The 18,339-nt window shown below is 37.4% G+C and overlaps 1 protein-coding gene across 9 annotated transcripts in view; it reads right to left on the bottom strand.

Moving 5' to 3' along the window:
* The window catches only part of LOC120532692 (dmX-like protein 1), a 315,909-nt gene that overhangs the window by 217,878 nt on the left and 79,692 nt on the right, over positions 1–18,339 (bottom strand). For all 9 annotated transcript variants that reach the window (XM_039758971.1, XM_039758979.1, XM_039758975.1 and 6 more), the window contains one exon: positions 16,785–16,923. In XM_039758971.1, the coding sequence (XP_039614905.1) occupies positions 16,785–16,923 (139 nt within the window). The remainder of the gene's footprint in view (positions 1–16,784; positions 16,924–18,339) is intronic.

Genomic DNA, 18,339 nt, shown 5'->3' with positions numbered 1-18,339 from the left:
CTATTACTAATGAGATCACACTACGCACCGAACCTCCACTTCCCAACTCCCTGGTTTCATCATGGGTTGGAGAAAGTCACTTTTCACTTTCCTTTATTGCTATTCTCTTCTGACTCAAGCATCGCCCTGAGTGGGAGCCTTTCCAGCTATTCCGTGTACGACTATTTTTCTACCTTTTTCTCTATTTTACTGATCACTCCTATCACTTTCTTTTATGTGGACTCGTTCCCTGGATACTTTTTACTACTTTTTACTACTTATTGTGAATTTCCCCTTAGGATTAATAAATTATCTATCTATAAATATACTGTTTTTATAAATTTCTTATGTCCCATTTCAGGTCTTTCAGATCAGGCCATATACTATCTATAGTATCATCCAGAAACATACCTATAACCAGTCTCTTATTTGTACTACTTTTGCACGTTAATTACCTTTATGTGAAATTATTAGCCACCACAGAAACCATCCATCATTAATGTTTAGTTACTTTATAAAAGATTACAAAAAGAGCTATCATTTAATGCAAGTACAGTTGTGCTCAAAACAATAACAGTTTGATATCACTAACCTAATCAATCGCTGTTTTTGGTAGACATTATATTTCTACATGGCAAATAATTTACTAGTAGGTGTAGCAGAGTAATAGAAAACTAACAGACCCAACAGTCATGACATGCATGCTGCTGATTATGTGTAACTGATTCATTAATTGTTCAAAATAATAGCAGTGTGGAGTTCAATTAGTGAGGTCATTCATTCTGTGAAAAAACAAGCATCAATTATGGCCCTTATTTATATTTTATGGTTATAGTGCAGTTCTCTCTGAAAATCTGACTAAAATGGGTCGTCCCAGACATTGATTGGAGAGGGGAAAGCATATAAATAAGTGTAGAAAAAAGATAGGCTGCTCGACTAAAATGACTGCAAATGCTTTCAAATGGCAACCAAAACCTGAAAGATGTGGAAGAAAATGGAAAGCAACCATTTGAATGGATCAAAGAATAGCCAAAATGGAAAGCCTCAGCCAATGATCAGCTCCATGAAGATCAAAGAAGGTCTAAAGTTACCTGTGAGTACTGATACTATTAGAAGACACCTATGTAATGCCAAGCTATCAACAAGAAGCCCGTGCAAAATCAGATTGTTTTAAAAAGGATGTGCTGAATAGTTTACAATTTGCCAAAGAACACGTTGACTGGCCTAAAGAGAAATTGCGCAATATTTTGTGGACTGATGAAAGCAAGATAGTGCACAGTATCAGTTACCAACTAAATTGTAACAAGTGGTCTGGAATTCTTCCAGTTGAGCAAGATAAGTCTACATGCTAGTAATGTGGTATAAGCATTTACAATCAATTTGTCATTCTCCACTTTAAGCCCATATGGGTAGTACATCAAACACAGCTGTTAATGGGTTAGGAGTGATTGTGACACCAAGGCTGTCTGATAGGCATTCAATGATTTTTGTCCAGAATGATGTTAACTTAGTGCATGCCCAAAATATGTAGCCCAGTGGGGCTGGAGCTAGATTGCAACTTTCACAGGTTAAATCTTGGCCTGGATGCAAACTGGACAATTTTAACTGAGTTGAATGTGCTTGATAAAAGATTTTAAGCTGGATGATTGAATGCTTTGTGCATATGGAGCTAGAGTGTACTCTATGCATCCCTTCCACTTCTTTTATGAGATGTTAAGGAAAATATCCTACACCCCCTCCCCCCTTACCCTGGGACCTTTGAAAGGAAAGGATTTTAAATTTTTTTTTGGATTATTGAGATGCTGCCTGAATCTTCAAGACTGATCAATATTTATTCTGAAATAGAATTGGGTGAAGGGTGAAGAAAACAGATTCCTTTTAATAAAGTTTTTAACTTGAAAATACTGGAAAAATTTGTGTTGATGGGAAGTTGCATTTGAAGCGTAATTGTTTATAAGATGCAAAGACATTACCTATATACAAGTCTTTAAGTGTTTTAATCCCAAACGTTTTCCAAAGGCTAAATACTGTGCAGGTTTGAGAGAGTAGAAAAATGTGTCCGTTATGTAGAGTTGTAACAGATAAAGACGTCTCTGCCTTAAAGTGCTTCCTGCACTAGTTCCATATTCTAAATGACAGAATAAATTACAATATTGGCGAATACCGAAGTATTAAAATTTTCAGAGTAAGAAATACTTTGTGGGCCTGAACAAATCTTGTTTTAATGAAATGTAAATCTCAGTATAACATTTTTTCAACCAAAAATGTCCACTGAAGATAATAAACGTGGTGCAAAACATACTTAATGCCGCTCCTACACTTTTTATGCCGAGTCTCGGGAACCCTGCAAAAGTATGTCACAAAGAAAAACACAGTTCTTTTGCAAAATGTCCGGTCTCAGGCAGGCTCAGTGAGTGTGTAGGCATGACATTATACACATAGCCGAATTCTGAGTCAGTGCTCCACCAAGTGTCACCGTCAGTAGTTATGTTTGAGTTTCATAGCACTTCTCAAAGTTTTCTTTGGGTTGAACCAAAAAAAGAGTAAGAAACAGCATCAGTTTATCCTGAAAAAAGCTGATTCTGGAATTAAAAAAACTAACGTGGCAAAAGCATTTTTGAATCACGTCTTATCTTCATCCAATGTCTCATTTTCATTCTGTATTTTCATACCTGTATTTCTATAAAAAAAAGTTACATCTAATGTCTCATTTTCAAAAATAATCTTTTGCAGTTCATGAAGCCCTGTTTTTTATACAGGTATTGTCAAGATTATATCACAGAGTTGCACGAAAGACAGGAAGATAAGTCCAGTTTTTTTAAGGAAAATACAGGTACTTTATTACTGTATAGAGAAGGTAGGTACAATGTCATGATTTCATTCAGAACAGGAGCTGTTAGGAGCCACGGCATGGGCGACCATCCTGCTTTAGCTCCCATCTTCAGATTAGAAGAACACCGGCTCGGAATCACCGCTGTGGCAGACATGGTCTGGAGAGTATGAGGAAGAGCAGATCAAAGCTTGATGTTAAATGTTAAACAATGTACAAAAAGCATGGTATGCAGCAACCCTGATCTTCCAGAGGACAACCAATTGCTTTGCCCTTGGTTTACTGTTTACCAGATGCAGGAGAGGAGTTGTGGAGCTCTACTTGCACATGGCAATTTGCCAGCTGCCCCGGTCACAATACTACAATATATGTACTACATTTTCCCCATATTCCTTATAACGAAATTTCTGTTATAACAAAACAATTTTATGGTCCTGTGAACTTCATTATAACAGGATTCCACCTTTATATATACTGCTCAAAAAAATTAAAGGAACATATTTTAATCAAAGTATAGTATCAAGTCACTGTAACCTCTGGGATATTGATCTTGTCAGTTAAGTAGCATTCGGAGTTGTTAATCAGTTTCAGCTGCTTTGGTGTTAATGAAATTAAGAACAAGTGCACCTGGGGGGACAAAACTGAGACGAGCGACTAATATTGAGCAGTTTAGCTAGAGCAAATATTGCATTTTCAGACAGGCCAAGCAGAATCTTCTTTGCATTACTAAGACACAACATGACTCATATTCACATTCTGGACAATGTCAGGATCAGTCTTTTTAGCTTTTCTGCTACTTCTTCAGGAGAATTAAAGACGTAAAATTAACCATCAAAAATACTTTCAATTTGGCTGAAACAAGGCTGAATCTGATTTCAGCTTTGCATAAGCACTATTTAATGCTCTGGAATGAATGCAGCTCGTTTAGCAGCTGTTGAAGGGGAGAAATCTGGGAAAATACAAATGTGATTATTTTCAAATATAATCTCCTCTTTCTGTCTAAGAATCAACATCTAATTTTCTTTTACCCGTAGTTTGCTCAATTGAACAATCAGGTTTCTCAGTTTTGAAGTATTCGAACTACAGTACATATGCGATAGGCTGCAGACACCACAGAATCAAATTTAAAGATCTTCTCCAGTTATTTTAGAAAACAGTTCAGCTATGTACTTAATTGAGTTTGGGCTTTCACGATTTTGTGAGAGACCTTCAGTTCTGATGTTGTGCCGTCTAAATCTATCTTCCAACCCAACTAAAATGTCACAGAACACTTTACATTCAGATTTTACAGCAGTTTTTTTTTGTCAACAGCGAATATCGATTGTTCTTCAATAGAACTTCTTCAATACGAGTCATGAGCATTTGATTAACTTCTGCCAGGTGTTTGCCAAGAACTCGTTTTATTCTCAATTTTGCTTAAATTGATTTTTTTTATAGTGTACATCAAATTTACTGCTTAAACGTACCTCCTTTAATTTCCTGAAGCAGCTTGTTCTGTTGTCAATTCTAATGTCAATTCTGTCTGTTCTCTTGTGTATATCCTCCTTCATATCATTTATTCAAACTCCCCCTCCACCCCACCCCAATTACAGCAATCATCATCTTCCACTCTTATAACTTGTTTCGATCTTCAGTGTGCGCCGAAAGTGATGTTATGTATTCTTTTATAGTTGATTTTGTTGACTCGCAAGGAGTAATAGGGGGCTGGTAGTTGAGGCCACACTTGTTTCCAATATCTTGTCTAAGATCAGTGAATTTTCACTGCCCACCTCACTCGCAGTTTTGTATTCACATTCTCTGTCAGCTGGAGCAGATGCTGCCACGTGAGGTCCTGGATGATCCATTCCTTTGCCCGTCTCTTCCAGCTCAGTATGCAGCAGGCCGTAACATGAATTTGAGGCTGGTTTAGACTATAAAGTACCTTTAGCTTCCTTTTACTTCTCTTTCTGACCCCTTGGTCTCTTCCTCATGCTTTTAATAGACATGTAATTAAATCCTCTTGGGTTGACTAAATACAGGATATCTCAGATAGATAAAAAAGCAAAATAACACCGCTGCCAGCTGTACAATGCCCACCTCTCACAACTGACAAGACCAGAAATCTGCAGAATTACTGTGTGAAAGTTTTAAGCAGTTGTGAAAAAATGCTGTGAACTAAGATTGTTTACACAAATAAAAATGTGAATACCTTATTTATATCAATTAACAATTCAAAGTGAATGAACAGAAGGGAAATCTAAATTAAATTAATATTTGGTGTGACCACCCTTTGCCTTCAAAACAGCTCAATTCTTCTAGGTACACTTGCACACAGTTTTTGAAGGAACTCGGAAGATAGGTTGTTCCAAACATCTTGGAGAGCTAACCACAGATCTTCTGTAGACGTAGGCTGTCTTGAATCCTTTTGTCTCTTCATGTAATCCCAGGTACACTTGATGATATTGAGATCAGGGCTCTTTGAGGGCCATACCATCAATTCCAGGACTCCTTGTCCTTCTTTATGCTGAAGATAGTTTGTAATGACATTGGCTGTATGTGTGGGATAGTTGTCCTGTTACAGAATAGATTTGGGGAAAATCAGACCCCTCCCTGATGTTATTGCATGATGGATAAGTATCTGCTTGTATTTCTCAGCACTGAGGACATCATTAATCCTGACAAAATCCCCAACTCCATTTGCTGAAATACAGCCTCAAACTTGCAAGGAACCTGCAATGCTTCATTGTTGCCTGCAGACCCTCATTATTGTACCACTCTCCACGCCTTTGGTGAACAAACTGCCTCATGCTACAGCCAAATATTTAAAATTTTGATTCACCAGTCCAGAGCACCTGCTGCCATTTTTCGACACCCCAGTTCTTATGTTTCCATGTATTGTTGAGTCACTTGGCCTTCTTTCCATGTCTGAGGTATGGCTTTTTAGCCGCAATTCTTCTACAAAGACCTCCACTGACTAGACTTCTCCAAACAGTAGATGAGTGTACCTGGGTTCCACATGTTTCTGCCAGTTCTGTGCTGATGGCTCTGCTGAACATTTTCCGATTTCGAAGGGAAGTAAGCACGAAGTATCTCATCTGCAGCAAAATAGCTTAAACAGCACATCTTGAAACTGTAGGCTGCTTTGAAATCCTTGCCTGAGAGGGACCTTGCTCATGCAGTAGAAATATCTTGGGTCTTGTTGCTGTGCTAAGTGTATGACCGATGACATGAAACTGTCTTCCACAACCTCACCTTTGTAGCAGAGTTTGGCTTTTCCTCACCCAGTTTTCAGCCTTCTACACAGCTGTTTTTCTTTTGGTTAATGACTTTGTTTCAGGCTACATATGAAAATGATGATTATTAGCACCTGTTTGGTATAATGGGTTAATCATACACCTGACTATAACCCTACAAAATCCCTTACTTTGTGCAAGTGTAATTATAAGAATTGATGATGATTTGAAGGCAAAGGTTAGTGTAGCTGCGTTTTCCCAAAATTACCAAAGTTCTGCAGCTCTAGCATAATAAATGAGATTCAACAAAAGCTTGATAATGATTGGATGTAGATTTTTGTTTTGTTAGCTCACTTTACATTTTGTAAATTGATAAAAATAAACAATTAGAATTTATATTTGTGAAAACATTCTTACTTTACATTATTTTTTCATACCTGCTTAAAATGTTTGCACAGTATTGTATGTTGCAGCAGTAAAATTTAGAAACATTTTTCACCTAAAAATTTAATTTGAACTTTATTTCCATAGGTGTTAAATAAGTTTCCAAACACAATAAAGTGTCAAGATAATGTCCCAGAGACATCCAGAAAAAACGGTTATATAATATCTACAAGTAAAGTGTAATTTTACTGTTTTTAAGCAGTAGAAAAAAAAAGGATTTTTTTTCATTTATTATACGGTTTTCAAATATTATGCATAGCATACATTTCCATTATTAAAGGCCCATAGCCTGATATGAAGTGCAGATGTTAAGTCAAGAGATAATGGAGTTACTGTGATACAGCAATTCTGCCATCTTTGACAAAAGGAAGAATAACACTGCAACATGTCATTGGGGTATGCAATATAGGATTTTACTGACATAACACTGTACATTAATTATACTAATAAGAACATGAATTTTATTCAGATTTTTAAAAACATTTTTGAATTATTGTTCAGTATCACTGGTGGGTCACAAACAGTGGAGCGAAGTTTAAAGGGTTTATGAGTTCCAAACGTTTTTCTGTAAAGTAACTAATAAATCATAATGCAGTTTAGCTAATTTTTCCCATAATGAACATTTTCAATTAAAGTTCTAACTTGCACACAAAATTGGTTTAAAAATTTCTGCAGGAACAGAACATGAAAATAACTTGATGCCTGTATACCGCTCAGCATTTGAATGTTTTCTATTAAATACCTACAGCATATTATTTAATGAAAGCTCAAAACCATATACAGTTATTCACCAATTTATGGACAACAGAGTTGTGGCCATGAACAGGAAAATAGGGTTAATAAATTGCCTAAATCAACTGCTACAGGCCACAAAGATTGTATGCCTTTTGTTTGTCATGTATTTGCAGCAGCACTGTCAGCAAGGTTATCCACCTGAAGCCAAGCATGTCTGGGCCCAGCCAGGTGTTGGCAAGGCTAATATGGGGTACTTGTTCTGTTGTCTGAATATGCATCTCAATGCTCCACTGCACTGACTGACACATTGTGCTGTAAAATTGCATTGTCCTTCGGATGAGACGTAAAAGCAAGGTCCTGACTCTCTGTAGTCATAAAAGATCCCTAAGCATCCTTCGTAATGAGCAGGGTGTACCCCGATGTCCTGGCTAAATTGACCACCATGGCCTAGTCATTCTGGCCCCTTAATCATCACCTGTCTCTAACTGGATCTCTCTCTTACACTTTCACCAGCTAATAGTTAATGTGTGGTGAGTGTACTGGCACAAACAAATGGCTGCCATTGCACCATCCAGGTGGGTGCTACACGTAAGTTGTGGTTGAAGTGGCTCCCCACTATGTAAAAAGGGCTCTGAATAGTGACAAAAGTGTTACATAAATGTAAAGAATTATTATTATTAATGTTCCTTTTAATTTATTTTTTTTCAGCTGATGAGTGGATGTGAACAGATGAGTTGGCACTTTCAATTCACGACCAATTTTTTCTTCATTCCTCCTTAGAATTATGAGCGGCAAAAAACATTACACACATTTTGGGGGAGGGAGTATCTGTCTCCTATAAAGATAAATCAATTGCACAAATTAATGAACAATGGAGCAGGAGGGCTCCCATTTAAATAGCCACAAATGGACAATGATTTTTTGGGGGGGTTCTGGTAATCTTTTGGATGCTCTACTGCATGGCACTATCAAACTGCTATGGGAGTGAGAGGCATGACAACAGATGCATGGCAGTTCAAAAGTGCTGCACAGCACCCTAAAGAAAGGTGCACAGCCATTCAGCCAGTCACTTCAGGGGTAACATACAAGTGCCGGTCATAAAATTAGAATATCATGATAATGTTGATTTATTTCAGTAATTCCATTCAAAAAGTGAAACTTGTATATTAGATTCATTCATTACACACAGACTGATGTATTTCAAATGTTTATTTCTTTTAATTTTGATGATTATAACTGACAAGTAATGAAAGTCCCAAATTCAGTATCTCGCAAAATTAGAATATAAATTAAGACCAATGCAAAAAAAGGATTTTTAGAAATGTTGGCCAACTGGAAGGTATGAACATGAAAAGTATGAGCATGTAGAACACTCAATATTTAGTTGGGGCTCCTTTGGCCTGGATTACTGCAGCAATGCGGCGTGGCATGGAGTCGATCAGTCTGTGGCACTGCTCAGGTGTTATGAGAGCCCATGTTGCTCTGATGGTGGCCTTCAGCTCTTCTGAATTGTTGGGTCTGGCGTATTGCATCTTCCTCTTCACAATACCCCATAGATTTTCTATGGGGTTAAGGTCAGGCGAGTTTGCTGGCCAATCAAGAACAGGGATACCATGGTCCTTAAACCAGGTACTGGTAGCTTTGGCATTGTGTGCAGGTGCCAGGTCCTGTTGGTAAATGAAATCTGCATTTCCATAAAATTTGTCAGCAGCAGGAAGCATTAAGTGCCCTAAAACTTCCTAGTAGACAGCTGCGTTGACCTTGGACCTCAGGAAACACAATGGACCAACACCAGCAGATGACATGGCACCCCAAACTATCACTGACTGTGGAAATGTTACACTGGACCTCAAGCAATGTGGATTCTGTGCCTCTCCTCTCTTCCTCCACAATCTGGGACCTCGATTTCCAAAGGAAATGCAAAATTTACTTCCATTAGAGAATATAACTTTGGACCACTCAGCAGCAGTTTTGTATTTAGCCCAGGCGAGACGCTTCTGACGCTGTCTCTCGTTCAAGAGTGGCTTGACACAGGAATGCGACAGCTGAAACCCATGTCTTGCATACGTCTGTGCGTGGTGGTTCTTGAAGCACTGACTCCAGCTGCAGTCCACTCTTTGTGAATCTCCCCCATAGTTTTGAATGGGTTTTGTTTCACAATCCTCTCCAGCGTGCGGTTATCCCTATTGCTTGTACACTTTTTTCTACCACATCTTGTCCTTCCCTTCGCCTCTCTATTAATGTGCTTGGAAACAGAGCTCTGTGAACAGCCAGCCTCTTTAGCAATGACCTTTTGTGTCTTGCCCTCCTTGTGCAAGGTGTCAATGGTCGTCTTTTGGACAACTTTCAAGTCAGCATTCTTCCCCATGATTGTGTAGCCTACAGAACTAGACTGAGAGACCATTTAAAGGCTTTTGCAGGTGTTTTGAGTTAATTAGCTGATTAGAGTGTGGCACCAGGTGTCTTCAATATTGAACCTTTTCACAATATTCTAATTTTCTGAGATACTGAATTTGGGACTTTCATTAGTTGTCAGTTATAATCATCAAAATTAAAAGAAATAAACATTTGAAATACATCAGTCTGTATGTAATGAATGAATATAATATACAAGTTTCACTTTTTGAATGGAATTACTGAAATAAATCAACTTTGTCATGATATTCTAATTTTATGACCAGCACCTGTAGGCTTCCTGGCACAGAATGATACACTCTTCATATAGGCAGTGGTGGAGAGGAAAATCCAGTCTCGTAATTGTCTGTGCGCCTTCCTGCACTGAAGCTGCATTCATCATACGACTCCAAGCCAGGAAGAAAAAATAAAATAAAAAAACAAACTATCAGGTCACCATTTTTTTTTATTAAGTTACGCCTTACACAGTTGGGATAGTTTGTTTCTCATCAGATAGTACTAATATTTTACTTTCATCAAGAAGTCTTTTAAATAGAAATAAATATATTATTATTTTTAAAGAGTCCAAAATGTTTTCAAACTTTTGGAGGACCACTCAAGGTTTGTTTTGATCAACGTTGCTGAACTTGACTTATTTTTCTGCATTCAACCTGCACCGCGCCTTCTATTACACAGATAAGCCATGGGAGTTTATTTATTTTGGTGTTTTTTTTTGTGTATATATGTTAAATTTATTCTGTTAATTTCTTTTTCTTGTGTATAACTGATTTTAGTTAAGTGTTTTTTGGTTTTCCAAATATTCAGTAATTTTATTTTCATCTTTTTATTATGACAGTATAAACTATTTTTCCTGCATTTTTTATGTACAGCCCAAGAGGCAGAACCTCCTAAAGCTTAAGCATAGTTTGGTTACCTTTGTTGGCCTATTTGAAGGTTAGAAATCTCTTCTGTGAGAGCTGATGCATTAGCTCCTGCAGGTGTTTTTCAGCTTATCTTTTTTTTTTTGGTATTGATTTCTGTTTGGACTTTCCACGCTGATTAAAATATTGTGATCTTGTGCTTTTTGTGTATTTATCACTGCTTGGACTTTTCATGTTGGTTTGAATTACAAAGTTGGATAGTTTTCACTTTTGGGTTGCCTTTTGAAGGCATCATTTTGTGCACCTCATTAATTTGTTAATTTCTTTCTTTGATTTTGTATCTCCTGTTAAACTTTTTATTTATTTTATTTTAGGAAATCCTGCTTTGGGGTTTTTATGGTTTCTTTTTTATGGTATTTAATATTAGTCAAGTATGTAAGTTTTATGTAGCAATAACTGTTCTTTAACAGTTGAGTTAATTGGGCTTCCTCATTTTAAGGGTTAAACAAAGAAACACATTTTGTTTTTCTATCTTGTATTATGCAATAGCGGGCAATGTTTATTGTTGAAAGTCATATAATTTCTATGTCATTTATATGCTATAAAAGTCTAGAAACAAAATTTAATGTCTTTTGAGATTCTTGGCTATAAATGTATTCTAATCTGTAAAGGGTTCAATTTACCATCATGTGTGCATATGAAGAATTATCAGTTTTGTACATTTTATCTTGTGACTCAAGGAGCATTTGAACCTTAGATAACTTCTGTATTTTTCCTAAATAAGTTAAGCTCATTTAGTGATGTGAGCTTGCTTTTTATTGATTGGTCGTTATATTAACAGAAAGAATAAGATTCCTGTGCTGTATATGGTATAAATACTAAAACCCTAATTCTCCAACGTCAGAGTGCTTCCTATAGTGTTCTGTGCTATCCCTGGCATTAAACAAAATCCTCGGGAATCTTCACTGCAGTGATGTTCAGTCTCAATTTTTCAACAGCATCCATTCTTCTAACTACACTTTGGCACACACATGAACACACTAATCTTTACACCATGCATAAGACTGTAATTTCTTAACACTTGCATAACTGTAAATGTAGAGACGTTTTACTTTAACAGGCAATTTAGGTCATATTTCATTCTTTAAAGTGAACACATTTTATAACGAAACACACAATGAAATGCACAAAACAGATAATAAATGAATATAGGAGAAAGGCATAGAAGATCTTGAATGAAATGCAGTCACTGCATACTGAAAAAGTATACAGTCTATTAATAGAGAATGCAAGTAGCGTGAAAAAAAGAGGTTAAATAGTCGTTTCTGCCAAAAGGATACCTAATGCATGTGCTAAGTTAAGTCTTCTGTGACACAAAGGTCCTGGCATCCCAGTTCAATAGAATTGCTATATTTATATACACGTTCAGAATGTCACAGAGAGGTAGTTGTACATCACTCTGTGAGGTGTACTGAGCAACATGCTTTAGGTTAAAATGACTTAAGTGTGTATTACTGCCGCTGCTTTAAACCACCTCTGACATGTAGGCACTAAGTACAATTGTTTTCTCCATTTTGTTTTTTCTTCACTGATACGAGGTTTATGCAAATTGACACCAGTAATGTAACTACCATTTAGTTCATGAACTTGTCTTAATTTCTCTCTACTAACAACTTAAATTTATATACCTTGGCCCCTACATGAAATGTGTTTATTCAGTAAAATCTTTAGGTTGTTGCTTCACTTTTAGTGTGACCACATTCAACTGACACTCATATCAACAGAGTGGTCTGAATTTAGGATTGAAATAGAGAAAAAAAAAAAAAACAAACAAGAAATGTAAATGTCTGAAGGAAATAAGCAAAGTTGTGCTGTACTGTTCCTCTGATCGTAAGATTTATACAGTAGTCTCTCGCTTATCCAACATTCTGTATTATCCGACGTCCCCCTGCAACAACCAGCAACAAGAGCATGAGCATAGTCTATTTTTAGTTGCTAAGTTAATTTTTTCAGTTAAATTTTTCTGTTTTGTTGTTAAACATGATTACAGTGGATTATGTGGCCAGCCTTCTCTGTCGTGTGCATGTGTGTGCACGCACCTGTGTCTCTCTCGCTCACGTGTACGTGTGTGTGTATGTCTCTTTCTCGCGCACATGTGTCTCTCTCTCGCGCTCTCTCTCTCGCTGCACCGGGAATGCATAGGGAACACATGCGGAAATCATCGGCGCGCACAAACCGAAAGGGAAACTGGCTGGTTCGTATACAGTAATCCTTTGCTATATCGCGCTTCGACTTTCGCGGCTTCACTCCATCGCGGATTTTAAATTTAAGCATATGTTAATATATATCACGGATTTTTCGCTGGTTCGCGGATTTCTGCGGACAATGTGTCTTTTAATTTATAGTACATGCTTCCTCAGTTTGTTTACCCAGTTGATGTCATACAAGGGACGCTATTGGCGGATGGCTTAGAAGCTACCCAATCAGAGCATGTATTACATATTAACTAAAACTCCTCAATGATATAAGTTCTGCTTCTCGCGTGGTGCTTGATTGTTTGCTTTTCTCTCTCTCTCACCCTCTCTGACATTCTCTGCGCCTGACGGAGGGGGTGTGAGCAGAGGGGCTGTTTGCACAGAGGCTGTTTGCCTAGAGGATACAGATGCTCCTCTACAAAATGCCGCTTTATCGTGGTGCTTCGGCATACTTAAAAGCACGTATTGATTTTTTGATTGTTTGCTTTTATCTCGCTCTCTCTCTCTGACATTCCCTGACGCCGCTCCTTTGAAGAGAAGATATGTTTGCATTCTTTTAATTGTGAGAAAGAACTGTCATCTCTGTCTTGTCATGGAGCACAGTTTAAACTTTTGACTAAAGGGTGTTATTTCATGTCTAGAGGGCTCTAATAATGTTAACAGTGTGGGAGAGTTTATAAGGTCTTAAAATATATAAAAATAACCATACAAACATATGGTTTCTACTTCGCGGATTTTCATCTATCGCGGGGGGTTCTGGAAAGCAACCCACGTGATCGAGGAAGGATTACTGTACCTAGTGTGTGGTCATAAACATATGCAAAAGTTTGGCAAACTTTTTGGTCATAACCCGATTTGTACGAGTCCAGAGGCGTTCGTGAACCAAGGTTCATAATGTGTAAAATTATAACATAGTTTGACGTAGGGCTGGGCGATTTTTTCGATTAATTCGAATTTACGTTTTAAGACGATTTATTTTTTTATTAAATCGAGGTGTCGCGATTTTTTAATAAAAAATTAGATACATTGTAATTGCACCTATGGCAGAATAATTAAGAGGCTTGTCCGACTCGAACACATGATGGCGCCTAATTAACCTCTCACCTGTGAGTACAGTGCTCTATGAAGGAACGTAATAGGCTACAGAAATAATATCATAGAGATGGACGGCTCTTCACGTCAGGATGACCTTGTGCCAAAGAAAGGTAGTAACATTTCCTCTGTGGTTTGGAAATGGTTCGGATTTGAGAGTTCATACGTCGAACAAACTTTTATCAAATGCAAAATATGCAGAAAGTCAGTTTCAACCGGCAGTGGCAGCACCACTAATTTATTCCAACATTTGCGACAAAGGCACCAAGCTGAATGGGAAGAATGCTCAAAGTTAAGAGATGAAAACAAGCCAAGTCCAAGTGCAAAAGGTCCACCTAAAGTTGCAAAACGCCAGATATCATTAGCGGTATCATTTTCCAATTCCGTTCCATACGACAAAAAGGCGCCCCGATGGAAAGAAATGACAGATGCTGTGGCGTTTCATATCGCTAAGGACATGGTTCCCATATACACCATCGAAAAGCCAGGGTTCATAAAAATGCTACACACTGCTGATCCAAGATACAAGTTGCCGAGCCGCAAATATTTCAAAGACGTAGCTATTCCCCGAATGTACACTGAAACACGTGAAAAAGTAGCGGAGCAGCTTGAAAGGGCATCTTTTTTTTCTACGACGACTGACCTGTGGAGTAGTCGTACTCTTCAGCCTTACATGAGCCTTACAGCCCATTATGTTGACGCAGAATGAAAACTGCGAAGTTTTTGCCTTCAGACATGTTATTTTCCTGACGATCATACTGGGGAAATAATTGGTCATGGGCTTAAAGATGCGCTGGCGTCTTGGAAGCTTGTGGAGGATCGACAGGTGTGCATGACCACTGACAGTGGAACGAACATGATCAAAGCAATGAAGATGAACGACTGGACCCATCTTCAGTGCTTTGGACATCGTCTTCACAATGCCATTGGTAAGTATGATTAATAATTCAAGCATTAAAATCGCAGTTATTCAGATGTTATTTCATTAATAGCTGAAATGATGATGATGATTATTATTGTTTTGCTTTTGTAATAACAGTGCTAATCACTTAACATGAGTTTGTTGGTTATAGATTCATATTCTGCAGTTATGAAGGAGAAAGCTCTTTACAATATTTCTGTCAAAGTACAATGAACTGCTATTTCAAATCTTTTTTTTTTTTTGCTTTGTTTTAACAGAACATGGTGTGAAAGACCACAGAGTTGACCGTGCAGTTGCAGTGTGCAAGAAGGTTGTAAGTGTGTTTTCCTTCAGCTGGAAAAAGAGAAGAGATCTTGCATCTGCACAGGCTGAGCTCAGCCTACCTTCTCATCAACTCATTACGGAGACCCCCACCAGGTGGAGTTCAAGACAAAAGATGATCGAGAGGGTTTTAGAACAGGAGAAAGCCATAGCTCGGGTTCTTGGCTCTGATAAAAAAACTCGGCAGCTTGTTCCAACGTGGCAAGACATCGATGTCATGGAATCCATAAATAAAGCTGTAAGCCCTCTGCAAGAGTTCACTGATGCATTGTCAGGTGAAGCATATGTGAGTGTCTCATTACCTCAAACCAGTGCTCCATCTCTTTAACAGTAGCATTCTCTGAGCACAAGGCGATGACACAGATTTAACAAAACGCATCAAAAGCACCATACTGCAGTACCTCAACTTCAAATACAGCGACCCTGTCACAGATGAACTCCTCAACATAGCTTCTCTGATGGATCCCAGGTTCCGTACAACTTACATCGAACATTACAAGTTGGAGGGAATCAAGCAAAAAGTTGTTAAAGAGCTGATATCTTTGTTGCCAGACAAAAATCTTGAGACAACAGTTCAGATGACTCAGGACGTGGAGCAGGAAGAACAGAGAACAGAGGCTGGGGCTAAGAGGAAGAAAACCTTGGCAAGCTTTTTAAGAAAACGGCACCAGCATCACAACCTGTCATTCAATCAGAAGAAGACAAAGTCAAAGCCGAGCTGACAGCCTATTTGATGTCTCCTGATGTAGATTCAGACACAGACCCACTTCACTGGTGGAAGGCTAATGAGACAATCTTTCCCAGGCTCAGCAAACTTGCAAAAAAATACCTCTGTATTCCCGCAACCAGTGCCCCTTCTGAGAGGGTGTTCAGTGCAGGTGGGAACATTATAACCTGTCATAGAGCACCTCTAAAGCCTGAAACAGTAGACAGACTGGTCTTCCTCTCAAGAAACCTGTAAAGAACATCTACATGTGACTTATCAACAACATGCTTTATGTTTGCACGATGGTCTACAAAGTGTTGTTTTTTTTTTTTTGTTTGTTTTTTGTTTACTGTTGAAAATTTGCATAACTTTTTGAGTTGACTGATGTAATGTTTACATTGGTTAAAATGGTTATTTTCTTACTATATATTCAGAAGTATTTAATGTTTAATTCAAATTGCACAATATTTACTTTCATATTTCATTCAAATCTTCTGCAAAGATATTTAACTTGTGAATTTGTTTTACATTTATTTACACCTTGTTGACCAATTTATGTATGGCATGGCCATTAAAAATACAATGTTCCTTAACCAGATGGTTTTTCAAGTTACTTATAAAGAGAATGCTACTTAAGTCATGTTGTTGTAATGTTTTAAGTTGACTAGTTACACAATAAAAAAAATCGAAATCGAAATCGTGAATCGGTCAAACTTTATGAAAAAACCTAGATTTTTTTTTTTGTCATATCGCCCAGCCCTAGTTGACGTTTATAGGCTTTTTCTTTACACCTCCCATTATCCAACATTTTCGCTCATCTGACGTTCTGCCAGGCCGCTTATGTCCGATAATCGAGACTCTACTGTATATTGACAGCATATCCACATTGCAGTTTTTTTTGACAAACTACATATAAAAACAAGAAAATAAGCATTTTAACAGACATTTTTGAATAACCTAAAATTACTCTTTTAAGAATGACAGTTTAAAAACACATTAAATAAGTGCCTTACTTGCTATGCCAAATACATTTCCAGTCACCAATGCTACAACCTATGCTCATGTCCTCTTCAGATTTTTCTTCAAAACCTCCTTTTGGTTTAACATTGGACCAGAGTTGTATACACGTTGAACCAGTCAGAAGACGTGTTCCTGTACACCAAATAAATCATAGATTAAATACTATGGTCATAACAGTAACTGTATAACAAAAACAAAAAAAAATGAAAACAGCCAAATTATGTTTACAGCAAATTATTTTTAATGGATGTTATATTTTTTGCGGTTATACTATTACAATCAGAAAATAAGGGTCTGGCTTAGACCTAAGAAGTAGATATCTGCAATTAAATAAAAAAAAAATAGTAACAATAAACTGTACTCATTAATTTAGTTTCTCTTACCTAGTAATTCAGTGAGCAACGTTTCTGGAAACCACATCATATCCAGGGAGCATTAGGCAGAAAGTAGCAACCAAACCCATGAAGAAAAATGTCTCCTGTCTATCACTGCACATTTATATATTATTTCACACCCGCACAATAACACACACTGGACCAATTTAGATTCAAAAATTACCTTAACACATACATTTGGGGTACGTGAAGAAAACCAAAGTGTGCTTTTATTTAAGAATAAAACTGATTAAAAAAATTCAAGTGACAACAAGATACCAAGAAGAAATGATTCACCAGCATTTGTGCGTCTGCTTATATCCTGTCAGCGATATCTTTACAGATGGTAACAGACTGAAAAAAATTATGTTTTTATTATATAACAGAAGCTCACTACTCAAAAAAGGAATAACCCGGACTCAAACTCACAACCTCTTCATTACAAGACAGCAGTTCTTACCTCTGCACCAGCCAAACAGACATTTGGGCTTGGGTTTTTATTCATTGACAGCAACATATAAATTGAATGATTTTTTTTTTTTTTCTTTGGGTATATTCATGAATAAAGGCGCGTTTTGTTATACCTTTTGTGAAAGTGTTTATTTGATATTTGGACTTCAATCTTCACACATTATATACTTCATATCAGAAGTTTGTCATTATTACAGCAAGATGAAACTTTTTCTGTTTTAGTTATGTGTTCAACATTTCTTGCCATTCTACATTTACCAGATCGTTGTAGACACGGAACACACATGAAATGTAGGTACCCCAAATAACAATACAGATAACCATCATTGTTCGAGTTGACTTCAGCTGTGTTGGTTGGGGGGGATGAGTGAGCAGGCTGCCTGCTGCTAGTGCCGATTAACACATTTGCAAGGCAAAGACGCTGATGAGGAGGTGTGAAGGAACTGAAGGTGGCACAGGATTACAACTTTTTTCGAGGCTTCAGGGATTCTAGTGTTAAACTGACAATAGCTGCATTTTCTGGTTAAAAATCTAAGTTGTTTGCTAAATAGCTCTCCTATTCTTATTAACAGTATTAAGAATTAAGCTTGTAATAAAACTCTTCAAGAAAGTATGTTAGTACTTAGTAATTTAAAAATACAGTCCATAGTTTCTGTATCAGAGGCTTTCACTATGTTCAGTGCAACTTCTGCAGCTGCAAGGC

The sequence above is a fragment of the Polypterus senegalus genome, chromosome 7 (assembly GCF_016835505.1).
Source record: "Polypterus senegalus isolate Bchr_013 chromosome 7, ASM1683550v1, whole genome shotgun sequence".
Lineage (NCBI taxonomy): Eukaryota > Metazoa > Chordata > Cladistia > Polypteriformes > Polypteridae > Polypterus > Polypterus senegalus.
The sequence above is the reverse complement of the archived record's forward strand: the minus strand, read 5'-3'. Positions and strand labels throughout refer to the sequence as shown.